This window comes from Dichotomopilus funicola (genome assembly GCF_033296635.1).
Source record: "Dichotomopilus funicola strain CBS 141.50 unplaced genomic scaffold C8A04scaffold_3, whole genome shotgun sequence".
Classification (NCBI taxonomy): domain Eukaryota; kingdom Fungi; phylum Ascomycota; class Sordariomycetes; order Sordariales; family Chaetomiaceae; genus Dichotomopilus; species Dichotomopilus funicola.
This window is the reverse complement of record NW_026944024.1, coordinates 365,635-383,267: the sequence shown is the minus strand read 5'-3', so window position 1 is coordinate 383,267 and position 17,633 is coordinate 365,635. Positions and strand designations below refer to the sequence as shown.

Sequence of the window (17,633 nt, the reverse complement as noted above, 5' to 3'; positions counted from 1 at the left end):
CGGGAAGATGATCCCTGCGCACCTCTTTGGTTCGGATTCACTCAGTTGCCTAACACCCTGCTGAACCAACATCTGTCTTGGCGGCTGCAGGAGCTTGGGTAGCTTGGCTCCCCCACGCCAAGCGGTTGCGCCATCTGAGGGGCGGCTCTGAAGGGAAAAACAAAGAACCCAGCAAAAGTTAGCTCCCCAAGAAGAAATAGCTAACAGCTTGCCCGGCCTTTTTCAAGAGCAGAAACTCGGCATTCTCGGTTCCAGCGTACTAGTGAGAAGCCAATGTTCGCTTGAACTTCGAAGCCCCCCACTGAGGAGGGGACATTGTCGACATTTAGCCTCCAAGGTGATGAGACGTGGGGGCTGCCCAGGCTGATCAAAACCGGGTATCCCTACCTCTGATTAGGATTTTAGCAGGTCTTTCCTGGCGACTTCGTTGCGGGAGGACGGCAACAACCGTTGACACTCCCGCTCCCGCCCGTTGTCGCCAATTTTGGACACTTCCCACAGTGTTAAGTTTGGAACGTCGCCGTTAACCGTTCTCTTCGGCACTTCTTTAGTGGGTTTTGCTCATTGTCGATAAATGTGACCGTCTCTCCTTACATATTGACTGTTCAACCCCAAGACGTCCTCACTGCATGTGTACATACAGGTACGGGTAGGCTGCTTATCAGGCGCAACATCAGCTTTCTCCATCGCGAGATCCGCGCAGCAACTATTGGTGGGGCCATGGTGAAAATTGCCCCCGAGAATTGTCGCTTGGAAAGGTGGCGCAAGACTAAAACAAAAAGAAACCTCTCGATGAGTGGTTCGCTGCAGTGATGCATCAACCTTCAAGCGAGTTGAAACTCCTATGCTTGAGGGCCAAAGAAACACCAACCCAGCCATGTCTTCAGTTGACAACATTGAGGTGTTCGGCTTTCAGCTCGTAGAACCAGACTCGCTCCAAAAACGCACAAAAGAAAGGCACCCGGCCCTTCTGGCTTTGAAGATCTCCTCGAGATAATGCCTAAAACTCTAGAAACAGAAGGTGTCATCCTCATCGGCCAAGAAGTGCGAATTCGAGACCGCACAAATTCCCGTCGTCCCGGTTCCCAGACTGGCGGGTTTCGGTTACCACAATCCAGTGCCGCAGGACTTTTTAGGACTGCGACCAACACCGATGGTTTGGCACGATCCGGGGATGCGCCTCGCTGGGAGGTTCATGCGCCCGAAAGCTGCAGGCACACCGTGTCCGACCCCCAAATAATTGCTTCGGACGGTCTTATGTCTTGGAGATCTTATCAACTTGCCGGGGTGGAATTGAACGCCCGTGAGGAAACCAAAGCGACGAGAACAACCTGCTGAGGAGAAAATGGTCAACCGATCGTCAATGCAAGTCCAAACACAAAAAGGAATCTGAAGCGATTCCAGCACCAACCGTAACAACGCCTTTCGCGACGCTCGGAGGGAGACGGATCCCGAGACGGAACATTGATCCGAAACCGCGTTCCAAGCCGATTTCGGCTTGGGCTTATCGAGATGGACGTCGAGAAAGAAACACACCTCGAGCCGCAACGACGAATTGGAGGGCTGTTTTCGGTCAGCGTGGTGGAGGGATTGAAGAGGGGAGCTTCCGATGGGACGTTAGGTGGCCCTGAGCCGCCCTGTTGCAGTGGGGGATCGAGGAAACCTCTGCCGTGTTGTTTTTCTTCCTCCTGATTGGTCCGTTGGTCCATCGTTGGACCTCAGCACCAGCCGGTAGGGGCCGGTTTGTGGGGCCGAGACTAGCGCCTGCTGTGCGTCAACTTGTGGAGTTACAGTGCAGTGCTGGCCCTGCAGACACATCTTGTCCCACGAGGAGCTTTTTCCGAGGGGTCCTTTGTGTCCCTCTTCCAAAACGACCCAAGCCAGACAACGAACCATGTAGGGCGATTCTACAGTGGACAGAGAAAAAGCCGTTCTTCTCATTGCCTCAGAGAGGCAGGGGAAAGGACACAAAAGGAAGCGCCCCCCTCCTGTTGAATCCCTTCCCAACCTACATAGGTTGAGATCGACTAGCGCTCGTGGTCCTGAATGTCGTGATAGACCCGGACAGAGGAGGAAAAGAAAAAGGAGCAAAGGATGGGACGAGGTCGAAGAGGAGGGTGTCTAGCGGGAGGTCCGTGTCCAGATCCGGGAAGGAGATGCTTCAATCGCCCCTCACCGGTAGGTCTCACAGATCTCGAATGGAAACCATCTCACGGCACTTCAACTTCGACACAACAGCCGACATCTTGTTCGGTTGCCCACCAACCAACGCCCCGGTTTCACAGCACACCACCCCAACAAACCAATACACCAGCAAGTGAATCAGGATAAAATGCCACACACCTCACCCCTCACCTTCGGAGCTGCAACAAGCAGGCACACTTGGCATTGCCACCACTTGGCGTACATATCACTAGTCGCCAACAGCTCCCTTTGCAGTAGCCTCTTCGCAATCTGCGACTTTCACAAACTAGCGGGCAACAAGCTGCACTCCGTCCCGTCGGATCGGCCGCAGATATTGCACATCTGCATTCGTGTGATCCCAAGCGGGCCATTCTAACCTCGTCTACGCCCTGCATTGTAACCCCCTTCCATCCGCAGGGTCCCGCTAAAACGCAACGGGGAACCAGGCCAAGCCGAGATGGATTTTGGGAACCTGGCCCCCTCCCCCCTTTCATGGGCGTACTGCAAGAAACAAAAGTTGCAATAACGTGAACTCCACCTCTTGGTCTGCATATCTTCTCCGAGGTGTGTGGGCGTTTCGTTCATAAGTGGTTTGCACCGCGCCGTCAGTCAGTTGATTCTTTGTCTGACTTATCTGTTGTGCTCCTCCTTATCGCTTTGCTTTGGTTCTTCTCCTTTATCTCGGTATTACCTCGACTTCGTGGCCGAGGAAAAAGAGAGAAATATTTCAGGTGAACGAGAGTTGTCCGACTAAGTTTAAAGGAACGGACCCTTGTACGCTTCCACCACGTTTCAGCCAACACCCACAATAACCACATGGCATCTGCTTCACCAGCCGCCCGTGGGTGGCTACCCCTTGACGATGTGTCGGGCCCAGACTCGACCTGGCTGCTTGCCGGCACATGGGGAACGAAACTCACCGCTCTGATTCTGGCCCCAGCTGTGGCCGTCTTCCTCTGGTTCTTTGTTGCGTATCAAACGTCCCCTTTGAAACGGTACCCCGGTCCTTTCCTCGCAGGTACGTTATTCGTGCTCGTTCTCGTGGACAGGCAAAACTCCCCGATCGATTGCACCACTTTTCACCCATCACTCTAAGACTAACCCACCTATCTCTAGGATGGACCAACCTATGGCGTGTCTGGCAAGTCATCTCGGGCGAGTACGCCCCCCGGATGAAGAAGCTACACGAAAAGTACGGCCCGATCGTACGCATCGGCCCGAACCTGCTAGACCTAGACATCCCGGAGCTGTACCGCGTCATCTACGGCACCGACGGCAAGTGGATCAAGTCGGACTTTTACAAGAACAGCAGCTCCATCATCGATGGCAAGATCACCTACCACATGTTCTCTGAGGTCGACCCAACCCTCCACGCGCAAATCAAGCGCCCCGTCGTGCGCCACTACTCGGTGCCGGCTGTGCTGGTCATGGAGCCGCTGATGGATAAGGTCATTCATGAGTTTATGGATACTTTGCAGAAGCGCTATGTTGAGCCTAAGAAGACGGTTGAGTTTGGCGATTGGTTGAGTTACTGTAAGTTGCCTGTCGAAGAACAACATCATCGTGAATGTTTCGCAATATCCTAACATTCTGATCAGACGCATGGGACTTCATGGGCATGACAACCTTCAGCACCAAGTTCGGGTACATGGAGAAAGGCTGCGACTTCGACGGCACCCTGGCCATCGCAGACAAGTCCATCGACTACCTCGCCCTGTGCGGACAGATGCCCTGGACCGACTACATCCTCGACAAGAACCCCATCTACCCCATCGGCCCGCCCAACATCGGTAACGTCACCCGCATCGCTGTCGAGAACTTGACCGCCCGCCTCAAGGGCGAGGACAAGAACTTTGACGAGAGCAAGCCCGACTTCCTGCAGTACTTTATCGAGTCCAAGTCGACGCACCCTGATCTGGTCAATGACGGGAGTGTCATTGGATATCTCCTCCTCAATCGTAAGTACCCGTCCCTAGTCTCTCAATCCTCTTACCGCTCCAATACTTTTTGCCAGTGAGTACTAACCCATCCCAGTGATCGCCGGCGCAGACACAACCGCGATAACCATGCGCGCCCTCTTCTACCACATCCTCAAGTCCCCGCGCATCTACACCAAACTCCAAACCGAAGTCCGGTCCGTCTTCGTTCCCTTCGAAGCCGCCTCCCACGCCAAAGCCCGCGCCCTACCCTACCTCGAAGCCGTCGTCAAAGAAACCCTGCGCTACCACCCGGCCGTCTCCATGATCATGGAACGCATCGTGCCCGAGGGCGGTCTCACCCTCCCCGACGGCAGCGTTGTCCCCGCAGGCCAGATGGTCGGGATGAACCCTTACATTGTGGGGCGGAATACGGATGTTTTTGGGAAGGATGCGGAGGAGTTCAACCCGGATCGGTGGCTGCGGGGGGATGCGGAGAGTGAGGAGGCGCATAAGGAGAGGATGCAGAGGTGGGGGCAAAGTTTGTTGGCGTTTGGGGGCGGGTATCGGATTTGTTTGGGGCGGAATTTGAGTATGATGGAGGTGTATAAGGTTGTGCCGACGTTGATGGCGACGTTTGATATTGAGTTGGAGGATCCGAATGAGGACTGGTGGACTTGCTCGAGGTGGTTTTATCGGACTAAGGGGGTTGTTTGTAAGTTGAAGCCGAGGAGCGAGTAAGTCAGCAAGGGTCGTGGATTCGTGGGTGAGGGGGTCGAGTTTAACCTTCATGTTCATAATTTGGATAAGGGGGGAAGTGTTCGGGTGGCTAAACCATGTAGTAATGCTTGAATAGGAGAATGGAAAGCGAAAGTGGTCTGTAAATTGAGCTTCTGGAGTCAATTACTTGCTCGGGTTTGTCATGATGGGAGCTAGACGAATGTTGAAAATGTAGAGGACGTTCCATCTGTAGGGCACAGCTATCATGACGACCGACGTAAATTTCCCATTGATTATTGTATCTTGCTCGTGTATGGGTTGACAAGCCAGATTTTAGCCGCCGCTTGAGAAGAGATATGATTCCCAGTCATGCGCTTCAGACCATTTAGTCACAATATCAAGTTGGGCGATAGAGAGGTCAACAGTTGTTAAAAACATAGTAACGTATCTTATAAGCGAGTGACGTATATAAGCGAGTGGCGCACTGATAAGGGCTCTACTGACATTCAGTTGTCACACTAAGAGCTAATTCCCGGTTTAATCCCAGGTGTTAGTGCTGTAGCAAAATTTCAGTGCAACCCTTATCAGTGCGCCACTCGCTTATATGCGTCACTCGCTTATAAGATACGTTACGGTTTCGAATCAACAAAGTTTGACGGTGTTACAAGGACAGCCATTTGACATCCAATATATGAATACGGTAATTAAGACTTCCAGAATGTAAATGATGACCGAAAATCTTACTATCCACTTCCTCCGGGAGTTTTACTAGACAACCTCAAAAAAAGATATGCAAATGCACAAAGTCTCTTTAGGTGCCCCCTCCATAGGTAATATGTAATTAGAAGCCACGAAGGGGAGAAACCTGGAAGCGGGCACACTCGGTGCTGCCCGCGCCCTCCCAAATGCGCTATCCGTATGGTTGGGCATTTTGGGGGCTGTTGGGAAGGAAGAGCGAAGAGGGGGTTATACAAAGCTCCAGTGTGAAATTTGGGGGTGAATTCAGGAGGGGTAAATCGAGGGTCGGTGGTCCCTTTCTTTTGCATTTACAGGCCGAAAATGAAGAATCTTTGAGCTTCTGCAAGCTCCCCGCTAAAGGAATTTTCCAGGAATAGCCTCTTATTGACCGAAAACCCGGTCCAAGATGGGCGAAAAAGCCGGTGGCAAATGTTGTGAGAGTTGAAGAGGGGGTGGACTGCTGTACTGCAGACCGCATTTGGAAGTGCCCGGTTTACCAGTGTGTAACATGGCGATGATCCACCATTGTAGTGTACCTTTGCGAGCTGAAAACTGATGGCAAGGCGCAAATCACAGCGGGTGAACAAAGCCTCGCGCTCCACCCCGTCGATGAGGTCCCGCAGCGGTGCCTTGTCTTAAGGTCCCCCTGAACTAACAACCTACATAAGTATAACACTAACTATCCCGTCTCAAAACGTCTTAGTCTCTGTTCCCGCATCGGTCTCGCTTCGAAAGCTGCATCGTTTCCCCCGCGAAGATGTCTTCCGCCCAGCCTCCTGGCATCCCGGGCTTCCCGCGTCTTGCTGATGACTTGAATGGTCTGAAGAATCGGATTTCCCCCGGCCTAGAGGAGTAAGTTCCTCACAACGGCCTACTATTGGACCCCACTGCTAACTCTCGGTCGCTAGAATCATCAACAATCCCGGTTGCTTACGCTGTACCGCCCTACTCGCCCTTACTAAGCCAACCTTACCGCACGACCTGGATCAAACCACTGTTGGTCATTGGCTGTCGCATTATTGTGTTTTTGCCATATGTTGCCGCAGCGGTCTGTCTCCCTGGTTGGTCCTTCCTAAGGTAGTTACACTGCTAACCGGTCGCAGACCAGAGCGACCTTGGCGTCGCCTGCATCAAATGTCTCCAAGAGAGAAAGATTGAGTTTTGGGTGCCTCAGCCCCTCCTTCCCTATGCTTGCCGTCTGTGGGAAGCTGCCCTGTCCATCGTCAGCGCCCACGCTCAGTTTTACGGGGCCGCCGCGACGTCCGCTACGGGCAACCCATCAAGCCCCCAGAAGGTCTACTATGGTATTATCGTTGACCACTTCCGCCTTTGCGCCGATGCTTGGTCCTCCGCCTATTCCATCTACAAAAATCACGTTCTCGACGGCGACGACCCTCTGTCCGCCGAGGCTCCGCAGATACAGGAGTGGGGTCTTGATCAAGTCCATGCCCTGAATGGCTTCACACCCCAGGCATATGCCGATGCGTATCCCCTTCTGATTAAGCCCGGTGCCCCTATGGCCGACCCCGGGGTCTCCCAACGTTCAGATATTGAGCAGTTCAGATTGTGGCATCAAGAGTATGTCGCCGCAGATGCCAGTATGTCGCCGCAGATGCCAGTATGCTCCATGCAGAGTCAGATGTCATCCGAGCGGTGGAACTTGACGCGCTTGATCATGATGAGATCGAGCGGTAGGTTCAGCAGCTGATGTTGACTACGGATGTCGCTCAAGGATTTTGCGGAAATTGTCGCCACCTACTCGAACATTGGCCGGATCTATCCACTAAAGGCTGGGCTCGCACCGTTGGAAGGGCCCTCGATACTAAGGAGATCGAAGCAGCAACCCGAAATGGATGCAAGTTTTGCGAATTCATGCTTTGTCGCCTTAGGGAGACTGAACACCTTGATATATTCCGCAAACTTGAGTCACGACTTCGGACCCTTGGGTACAGCAGTACAGCTTCACTGTCTATCCAGAGCGTGTGGCTTAACGACTCGTTAACGTTGTGGATGAACTTTCCGGGCAAGATAGCCAGCCATTGCAATGATTATGGGGCTAGGATCAAGATTGAATCACGTGTAATATCACCAATAAGGAAGGCAAAAGATGTCCTTATTACAGTATTCACGGCTAACAAATCGTTAGAACAACTGTGGCGAGAAAACCTCGACTACTTCGATCTTGCGAAGACCTGGATAGACCAGTGCTCTACATCCCACAAATGGTGTGGCAGTGAAAAGAGCTATGCACGGCCAACCAGGCTGATTTCAATCGAGGACAAAAGCATAAAGCTAATCCTGACTGATCGGGAAAAGTGGGAAACTACGCCCCGATACGCAACCCTGAGTTACTGCTGGGGCAGGGGGGAATTTACGAAGCTCACGCCCGAGAATCTACATTCTTTCCTCGCAAATATCCCGCTGGAAGGCCTCCCCAAAACTTTCCAAGATGCCGTTTACATCACACGCAAGCTGGGTCTCAAATATCTCTGGATCGACGCCCTGTGCATCATACAAGACCTGTCAGATGACGCCGACTGGTTGCGAGAAGCCGCTCTCATGTGCTCGGTCTACGGCGGGTCCCACGTTAACCTGGCTGCCACCCACGCCACCAGCGTCCATGGCGGCTGCTTCCTAAAACAGGAGCACCACGTTGGAGGCTTCTGCGCCCCGGTGACTCTCACCACGGCGAGCACCGGTGACCATTCAATGGTGCGCAACTTTTACTTCCAGATGGTCTACGAGATCTCGGTCACTGAGACGCACCTGGCCGGTCGCGCCTGGGCGCTGCAGGAAAGACTTCTAGCGCCGCGCACGCTGTCCTTTGGGGAGGAGGGCATGTTCTGGGAGTGCAGGAGCAACACTGCATCAGAGTTTCTGCCAGATGGCTTTCGGGGGAAGATAGGTCCGAAACTAGTGCGACCCGAGAATTCGGCTTGGAGCTGGAGCGAGATTGTGAGCCATTACTCCAACGCCGCCTTGACATTTGGGACCGACCGACTGCCTGCACTATCCGGGATTGCTACACGGCAACGTGAGATCACTGGGGACGACTATTTGGCAGGTATGTGGCGGAGAGATCTGGTCACGCAGCTTCTTTGGGTGGTGCGCAATCCGCAGAAGAGAAAGGAAAGACCGAAGCAATGGAGGGCGCCCTCGTGGTCGTGGATATCCGTCGATGGGCCGACATACTCCTATCCCGGCTCGGTCGATGAGTTGAAACAGAAGCAGAAGGAGTATATATACGTGTTAGAGGCGTGGACTACACCAGCAGGCCCCGATCCGTGCGGCCAAGTCGACGGCGGAGAACTATCCGTTGGATGCTCCGCCCTAGTTCATGCGCGTGTTCAGCGGCTTCCTGAACCTCCTAGGAAAGTGTCGGGACCTCGAGTGCTTCTCGAAACTGGAACGCTACCTGTCACGATCTCCGTGGACTGCCTCGACGATGAAGCCTCTCTCCCGGACGACGGAATCGTGTACCTACTGCCTGTATTGTCAGGCGAGTCCGGCTCCGGGAGAGGTAAACGTAGGTCGGACGGTGCGGGTGACGTACCTTTTCAAGATGGTGACAGCGACCTAGATTTGGAGGATGATGAGAACATCGAGTGGTTTGTCGAATTGATGAATCGCGGGCTTGTCCTTCAGCGATGCGGTGATCGTAAGGGCCATTTTCGCCGGATTGGGTCCGTTGATCTCTGTTATGACCCGTTTCCAGACGAGAGGCTCGAGGCTGAGAAGAATCGCTACTATCATGAGCTTATGGCGGTTATCGATAGAGTAGGCGCGGTGACGGCTGAAGCGGAGGCTGCTAAGGTTGTGTCGAATCCTGACTTCCCTGAGGCACGGTACGTTATTACGATAGAGTGAGAATGCGCGCCCTTAAGGCCACTGCTAATTCCACGGGCCTCGTGGAAAGACATGAGATCTCTGTTGAGTACATTACACCGCTCCCCCCCGTTAGGCAAGAGAAGGGAACATGCCTTCCAACCCGTCGCTGTGTTGGTGAACGACCTAAGGGATAATGTGACATGTGATCCCGATAGCCACACAGGAAGTAGATGAACCTTGGCGCTTCGAGCGAGTGCAAAAACGACAATCAAACTACACACAACTACCCATAAATGTCATGTCGGAATGCCGTTGGTTTTAGAAAAGAATCGGGGTTGAATGAAATAATTACTGAATTATAGCTACCTTGAAGGTCCTAAATGGCTGGAAGACCCACACAAGTATGTACATGAAGAATACCTTACATACCTAGGCATAGACGCCCAACCAATGCTTTCTCTTTCCCTTCCCCTACCCCCTCCCCTTTTGCTCGTACTCGAACCCGACAAATAGCCAACCGCCGTACGCCATTTCCACAATCGATTACTCATGACAAGAAGCCCCAATTTTAGGCGTGTGGGTGCTGTCCCTGATGCCACTGCTGCGGTTGCTGCTGCAGTTGCGGTTGTTGGTTGTATCCTGGATCATACACATGGTATGGATGGGCTGATAGCTCCGACGTAGGTGGAACTGCCGGCCCCATCTCCACGGGCCCCGGCGTGTGCACCCTGTTGCTCAACTCCACAGGCCCTGGCGTGTGCTGCCTGTTATCCATCCCCACAGGCGCCGGTGTCTGTTGCCTTCCGTCCAGCTCCGTGGACGGTAGCGGGTATGGTTGCGGGTACGGTTGCTCCGCTGCAGCAACAGCAACAGCAGGAGAAGGTGCAGGACTCTTTCCTGGAGGAGACTGTATCTCCACGCCGCCTAGCTCTCTCTTGCCTGTGTCTTCGGCCTCAGGGTAGGGCGGCATAATCGCGGTGTTGGAATACACTGGTGTCTGCTGCGGCTGCTGCCGGCGCCGAAGGCAGAACCAGAGTGCCAATGCTCCTCCTATGAGAGATAACACCCCCACGCTGACGCCGACGCCGATTCCCACTTTCGTTCCATCCGAGAGAGCGTCTGAGCTGGTCCGTCCGGGGTTGATTTGGTTCCCTGCATCGCCGGTCGGGCTGGATTGGCCCGAGCTACCGGTTTGATCGGGTGAACCTACGCCGCCGGTTTGGCTAGGGTCATAGGTTGGATTGGTTCCGCTTCCGCTTCCACCGGTTGCGCTGGGCTCGCCAGGGTTGCCGATGGAAGTGGCGCTACTACCGCTGCCGCTGCTGGACCCGTCGGTACAGTTGCCATCGGCGAAGGCGGCGCTGGCTTTGAGGTATTCACCGCCAATCGACGTCGCGAAACCCTGAGCGAATTCCTGGTAGTCTGTCGGAAGCTTGGCGAGAAGAGCGGTCGTGAGTTCTGCGTGGTGGGTGGCCAGGTCGGATGTGGCGTTGTGTAGATAGGTACAGGCACCCGCACGTTCGAAGGCCGGCTTCTGGGATATCAGGGTAGTGGCTAGGGTGCTGACATCTCGGCGAACGGTCTCGATGACGCCGGGAACCTCATCTGTGACAGACGCGCCCGAGTCGCCGATCACCTTTGCCCCGCCGCTCATGAAAGAGATAAGAAACCCGGCAGCGTAACCGAAGTCATACGAGCGGCGGGGGTCAGACGCGAAGACGTCCACATAGGTGGTAAGGTTCTTAACGGCCGTGTCATATGACTTGAAGTAGGTCGAAAGATCGAGAGTGCGCCGAACGAGAGCTGACGTGAAGGCAACATCACTCTGTGAAGGTGGGGGTTGGACAGCCGCAACAAGGCCGATGGCGCACCAAACGAAGCCAAGCTGGATGGGCGACTTCATCTTGGCAAACGAAGCAAGCGCGTCGCGGAAGGTTTGCGGCGGTTAAGGATCGGGAAGCGCGCCGCTTGATGTGGAGGTCATCCCGCTGGTGAATTTGTCGATTCCTCACGCTTAGAGGACGGCGAGACACTGAGGTCTCCGTGGTCTAGGCAGCAAATTCGCAAAGGTGTTTCCAGTAACATGGATGGTGGTTGTTTGATGAATCGTCAAAGAAAACCCAAAGTTTCAGCCCATCTCCCGCAAATATCCGCAATCGTAGATCATTGCCAACATGGTACCCGAATGCAAGCAAGGGGGTGAAAGTCGTTGAGCCTCCCTCATTTGGCCTTGCGCTAAGGCGAAAACGCCTTGCGAGACGGGCAAACCTTGGGCCGAATCCATAGTAAGACACTGGGCGCACATGTTTGACCTTTGTTAATCCTAGAAACCAGCTTCACGTGTTCGTAGAAGCAGTTTAATACTATGTTATCAATTAGCTTAAAGGAAAATTCAGCGAACAAGACAAGTATCATTCTCACCATTCCCTCAAAAACGAAAGATCGGGGCCTCCGTTGTTGACAGGGCACGTGGGTTTCTATTGGGACAATGTGATTAATAACACTCAAGTACTTCGTCCGAGCGACATGAGCAGGGATTATCTTTCCGGGCTTCGGTGTCGTGCATTTGCAGTGGTCGAAGTTTGGGGGCCAAATGTAGCAGGATTTTGTCTAGATCTCATGAATCGAAAAGCCACCTAGAAAATAATTAATAAGAAAGAGTCTAAGAAGATCATCCACTGTAAAGGTATGGAGCCCGGGGAACCCAGTCATTGAAAACTTTAAACGAACAGCTTTTGCTGTCAACTTCCCAAACCGACTATCCTTTCCCCTCTCACACCGCGGGCTCCATACAAAACCATAAACCCTACTACCCTTTGAGCCTGAACCCATACGGTTTGTCAAGCAGACTTGCGCAATTAACTACCTACTTACTAAAATCCACTCTCATTACAGATACCACCAATCATCAACAACACAGAGCGACAACAGCAGGCACTTGATTAACGATTTTGCCTCATCTCAAGTAGAAACATTGGAACCCAGCCCAAGGTACGGACCTGGAGTGCGTAGGTAGGACGGGCTAACATATGTAGGTAGGTAGGTACCTAGGTAGTTAGGCATCCGGGCATGGTGATGATGTGAGCATGAGGGTGGTAACTAAGACTTGCAGGGGTGGGTTAGGTAATTACGTGCCTTAGATTTTCTTGTGTATCAAGGTACCTACTGTGGAACACTTACGGGATCCAACGTTTTCTCCGAATCTTTTTCCTTGGTATCTACTTTGGTCATGCCTGGGAATTGAACATACTCACCCCCCCTGAAGTTCCAGCTTACGTGTAATGATAGGAGATCGAGCGGATCACAGTGTGCACTGGAGGTCGTTGACCTGGCACCACGGCCTGAGCCGCCCGAGAACCGAGATCGCCAGCGCAACATCGATCTTCCAGGGTTACTTCCACATAAATCTGGGGATTTTACCCGCTTGTTACGTTTCGGGAATACATGTACCGAACGTTTTGTACACCTAGGTTCCCGGTGATTAACCATTGTGTTGTCCCCGCTGAGAATTAGATTCGCCAAGAATCAAGATACTTCGTTCTGTGGCCTTGATCGCTTCCGAAATGAGCTACCTACCAGGTAGCATCCATTCTCTTTGAACTCCCCAGCGACCCAGGTATGGACGTAATTAAATGCGTATTTCCATGGCTTTGGGTCTGTGCCAAGGAGCGCAGGTAAAACCCCTTTCCTGTCCAACGACGTTATCAACTTCAACTTCAATAAACCGGAACCACCGGCAAGACGACGTCACTCACGAAAATGAAATAAACTGTGCCAATTCTTGGTGACACCCGCGAGAAATTGACCCATCTCTTCTTCAGCCGAATCAGCGCCGGCACAGAGCATCGTAGCCGCTGATATGCTCAATGGGGAATGACACAGCAGCCAATCACAGCCCACAACACGCTCCGAACAGGGGGTTGGTTGAGCTCCTGGGCCACACAACTCCACCATCCCAAAACCAAATCGCAACCCGCCGCGCTCACTTTTGCGAGCTCAGCGGCGCCATGGACGAATGAAGTGGTCGTTGGTCCCAAATTGGGGACTTCATCTCGACTCGTTTCATGCCTGCCGATGCTCTGCCCCGATTAGTGCTGCTCTCAGCTGTCGCGTGGCGCATGGTGTTCGATCTTGACCCTGCGCAATCAAGTTAATCAACGGCTGTTGCAGGAATCCAAGGAATCGTTCCATTCAAGAGGCGTTGTTCCAGAACCCGTGGAGGATGGATGACCGATCCGCTGCCAGGGGGGTATTGGTCGGGTCCCTTCAAGACCGTCGCGCCGACCACGCGCGGGAATCCCCGCGTTTTTCCCACGTCTTCCTTTTTTTGAACTGTTTACTTCCATGTTCCCTGTTCTTGTTCGTATGCTTTCATGAGCATGTTCCACGACGACAAATTCTCTGAAAATACTGATTTCTACGGACCTCGCTAACGGCAACCGATCCTTTATCTCGCGACTGCCGGTCACCTAAGGGGCTTGCTGAAGTGGATTGGCACATATGGCTAACCCCGCGCACCGATAAATCTGGAAATGGTGAACTCTCTCGAAACCGTTGAGAACGCCACCATGTTTCGACTGGAGCACCCGAGATCAAAGGAGCACGTCCTCCATCGACAACCCCGACTATCGTCCCTAGTCAAGCAGCGAGAGCTAGCCGAGAAGGCTGTTGCCTTGTGGACCCCCAAGTCCCGACAGCGCAAAACCAAGCAGGTTGATGGTGGACATGAAGCTCAGAGTCCGGCATTGGATACCGAGTCGCCCGGGATCCCCGGCGTAGCTAAGAAATACGATCAGCTCCATACTCCTGCGCGGCATGGGACACTCCAAGGCGAACCGAAACCACCAACACTAGGCCGCCCTAGCCATGAATGGGAGACAGAGACGTTGCTGGACCACCACAGCCCAAGACTTGGGCATATGACCATGTACCCGTGTCCGTTTAGAAAGCGTAATCCGGTCAGGTTCAATGTCCGCGAGCACGAGGCCTGTGCAAAGGCTCCCTTTGAATCCATTGGCGCCATGATGTGAGTTGCCGCATCCGATCAAGATCCAACCCGTCACTAATTAATGGATGATTCCAGACGCCACGTACTTACACATCACCAACTACGAGTCAATCCCCATCAATGCCGCCGTTGCAAAGAGGTATTTGAGACGGGGCCGGAACTTGAGCGACATGTCCTAGCACCCCGAGACGAGATTTGCGAGGTGACAGCAGACGGTGAGCACGATCTCGAGGATGGGCTCACAGAAGATATGATAAAAGTGTTAGCTTCGATGAGCTTGGGTTTGGGCGAGGAAATGTGGACCTGGGAGAACACCTGGGCGTTGATCTTCCCAGACGACGTCGAAGTTCCGGCGCCAGGTATGGTCACCCCATTTTGTGGTGAGGAGCAATCGTTAACGGTGCGACAGATTTCGACCCCGTAACGGAGCTTGTTGAGGTGGAACAAGCGTTTGACGAAGAACAGGACGCCTTGAAAAAGAGCCTCCGCGACAAACTTCATCTTCTCCTGCCTAAGGACCTCGGAACCGACTACCTCAACTTCCTTGCCGGACAACTGGAACTAGTCTTCGAAACACACAGGGTCAACGTCATGAAACGGTCCATAAGCCGATGCCGCTCGCCAGCAAGCGGACACTCCCCGTCTGGCACACCACGCACTGAACACCAAACCTCACTAAAGAAAGAGAACCGCAAATCCAGGCGACGGAGCACAATGCTCCAAAACATACTCCAGCGCGGTGCGCAGGGCGAGACCTCCCCAGGTTTAGGCTCTCCCCGAAATCCCAAAAGTATCAAAACAGGACGTAAAAGCACGCAGTTCAGCCCCGCCTCGTTTCTCCTCCGGATCCCACGAACTCCAAAAAACACCTTACCCGAAGCAACCCAGGACGAAAGCCCCCCCAGCCCCATGAAGACGCCTGACACCGACGAATACGGCACCGACTCCGAACCCAACGTCTCCAGCCCCCGTGACTCGCGTGACTCGGGAATCGGCATGCCCTGCGACACCTGCGAGTCCGAAGGCGATTCCTGTGTCTGTCACCACGAACCATTCTCTTCCACCCACCACCGCCTAAACAAACTTAACGTGTCGTACTCTGCCTCAGACCTTTCACTGCCGACCTCGCCATCTGCAACCTCGCACCTTACCAACACATCGGATACGGAAACTGACTCGCCCGAAGGCGCTCCTCTCCCAAACCCAGCGAACCACGACCCGCTCTCCCGCCACACCACATTCAACACGTTGGTCCTGCCCAGACTACGAACCGCGAACTTGTCATCAACCGGCTACAGGACTGCCGCGAGTGCCAACGCTGAGTATTTCCGCTCTGCGAGTCCGGCGACAGAACCTGTGGATGGTCCGTTCTCGCCGGAGTCTTTCAAGCAGAGGGTGTTGAGGCGGCAGTTGATGAGTGCTTAGGGGTCTGCTTGTTTGGCACCAAACGATGGGAGAGTGCTGTGTAGGATTAATTGTGTTGTGAGTAAGGGTTGGGTTGGTTCAATTTTTGTTGTATCGAGGGTGAGTAAGAATGGGGGTTCGAGGTGGAAGATCTTAGGGGAGGCTCAGAGCGGAGATGCAATCTGAGGTTCCGGGTGCTGGGTAGGTTTACTGTTGAACTGTTCCATATTTATGGGTTTGTGTGTTTGGGTTTGCATTGCGAGGTGGACAGAGGCATATCGCGGTAATGGAGTGTTTGAGTTTATTTAAGGGGTTTGCATTGCAAAGGGCGGTTGGGTACTAAGTGAATGGGGGAGGTAAAATGGAGAGGGAAATCTTCTTAATGATAATACCACACGTATTTTTCCCGTTGTGTCTGGGATATTTGTTGGCTTGCTTGGGCGATAATAAGTTAATGGCACGTGAGATGCTCCATTTGTCAACGTTGCGATATTTGTATGTAAGGGCAAAAAAAACCTCTGATTGAAAATCCCTGTTTAATTCTAGCTTCTTGTGGGAATTAAGAACAAAAGAAGCAGCGCAAACCACAATTTGCAGTATTCCCCAAGAAAAAAAATGCTAATTCTGTGATAAAGAAAAAATCAAAAGCAAATGGGAACTGTGAGGCTCGAACTCACGACCTCAGGATATCTCAGGTGTTGGGACACCGAGTCATACTAGAAAGTATGAGACCTGCGCTCTTCCAACTGAGCCAAGCTCCCTTATGATTTGTTAAAAGAGAAAGGCAAAACGTCACCTTATGACTGAGCGGAATCTGAGCGGGGTCCTGGGGGTCATTTTTCTGTCGGTGCGGGGCATGGTTTTCCAGCTGGTGGGGCACGGACTGTGCCGCTAGTGGAGCTGTTGGTTGGGAGTCGAAACGTGAAAACATCGGCGGCATGTTGGGGTTGGGGTCCCACGGGGCATTCTGGGCGGTTGGTGGGGGCCTCAGTTAAAGGAAGGTTCAAACAGCTGAGGACCCCGCCATCTGATTGCGCGAACTGGTCGACAGAACGTGAGCTTTCACAACAAACGGAAGGCACGATGGGGTTCCGGTTTGAGAGAGGTTCCACCAGCCGCCACTGCCAACCAATAAGGAAGCGCATCGCTTCTGAAAAGGGAACGTGGACCTCCCATTTTATTCCCCGTTCCCTGTTCGACCTGGTTTCTCCTATTCATCTCCTTCAAGGTCGGCTGGTTTGAGATAACAGCAAACACTTGCCCCTCGGCGCATCACATGTTGAGGTACGTGTGCCATCAAATGCGCTCGCTCCCTACTGCCCAGTCTCCCTTTCGTGGCACAGCTCATCTGGATTGTGTCGGGACTGAAGTTTGTGGTGGGTTACTTTGGGGGGCCACCCGCTCCAGGCCTGTCACAACTCGGCCAGGCGAATACCACCTGGCCAGACACACACAGCGGCCCGGGAGAGCAAACACCCAAGATGAGAGCCTCGCGAGGAGCAGAAGCACCGGGAGACCGAGGGTGTATTTCACGCTGAAATTTCGCGAGTAACGATGTTTGACCAATGGATTCCTCGAGCACCGGACGCCGGACGGCGAGCAACGATGCTGCAACAGACTGCAGTGTGACCAGTTCCTCCCGGGTCGCCCCGCTCTCCTACCTGCCTGGCTGCACAGCACGCGATCGTGCATTCTGCGACAAGTTAATATCAGCTCCTCGCGAGCCGTGCCGCATCCCAACAGCTCGGTCGGTAGCCTGAGGAAGTCACTTGAGTTTGAGAATTTCTTCCCAGCCCTCTCTGGCCGTGCGGGGGAGGTTGCGGGCTCGGGACCCC

At 53.4% G+C, this 17,633-nt stretch overlaps 4 protein-coding genes and 1 non-coding gene across 5 annotated transcripts; 3 read left to right on the top strand and 2 right to left on the bottom strand.

The window, feature by feature from the left end:
• Nucleotides 1–3,000: 3,000 nt before the first annotated feature.
• On the top strand, nucleotides 3,001–4,841 carry C8A04DRAFT_24616 (Pisatin demethylase; the record flags this gene model as incomplete). Its single annotated transcript, XM_062779235.1, has 4 exons — nucleotides 3,001–3,202; nucleotides 3,301–3,717; nucleotides 3,783–4,142; nucleotides 4,219–4,841. The coding sequence occupies 4 exons, from the start codon at nucleotides 3,001–3,003 to the stop codon at nucleotides 4,839–4,841; spliced, it is 1,602 nt and encodes a 533-aa protein (XP_062640745.1).
• Nucleotides 4,842–7,178: 2,337 nt separating this feature from the next.
• Nucleotides 7,179–9,425, top strand: C8A04DRAFT_34092 (heterokaryon incompatibility protein-domain-containing protein; the record flags this gene model as incomplete). Its single annotated transcript, XM_062782712.1, has 3 exons — nucleotides 7,179–7,211; nucleotides 7,254–9,047; nucleotides 9,204–9,425. The coding sequence occupies 3 exons, from the start codon at nucleotides 7,179–7,181 to the stop codon at nucleotides 9,423–9,425; spliced, it is 2,049 nt and encodes a 682-aa protein (XP_062640744.1).
• A 529-nt stretch (nucleotides 9,426–9,954) lies between these two features.
• On the bottom strand, nucleotides 9,955–11,289 carry C8A04DRAFT_24614 (uncharacterized protein; the record flags this gene model as incomplete). Its single annotated transcript, XM_062779234.1, has 1 exon — nucleotides 9,955–11,289. The coding sequence occupies one exon, from the start codon at nucleotides 11,287–11,289 to the stop codon at nucleotides 9,955–9,957; it is 1,335 nt and encodes a 444-aa protein (XP_062640743.1).
• Nucleotides 11,290–14,311: 3,022 nt separating this feature from the next.
• On the top strand, nucleotides 14,312–15,716 carry C8A04DRAFT_34091 (uncharacterized protein; the record flags this gene model as incomplete). The annotated part of the gene is made up of 4 exons (XM_062782711.1): nucleotides 14,312–14,412; nucleotides 14,470–14,753; nucleotides 14,804–15,429; nucleotides 15,657–15,716. The coding sequence occupies 4 exons, from the start codon at nucleotides 14,312–14,314 to the stop codon at nucleotides 15,714–15,716; spliced, it is 1,071 nt and encodes a 356-aa protein (XP_062640742.1).
• A 734-nt stretch (nucleotides 15,717–16,450) lies between these two features.
• C8A04DRAFT_t9 lies at nucleotides 16,451–16,559 on the bottom strand. The gene has a single exon. It is a non-coding gene; the product is annotated as a tRNA-Met (tRNA).
• Between the last annotated feature and the right edge of the window lie 1,074 nt (nucleotides 16,560–17,633).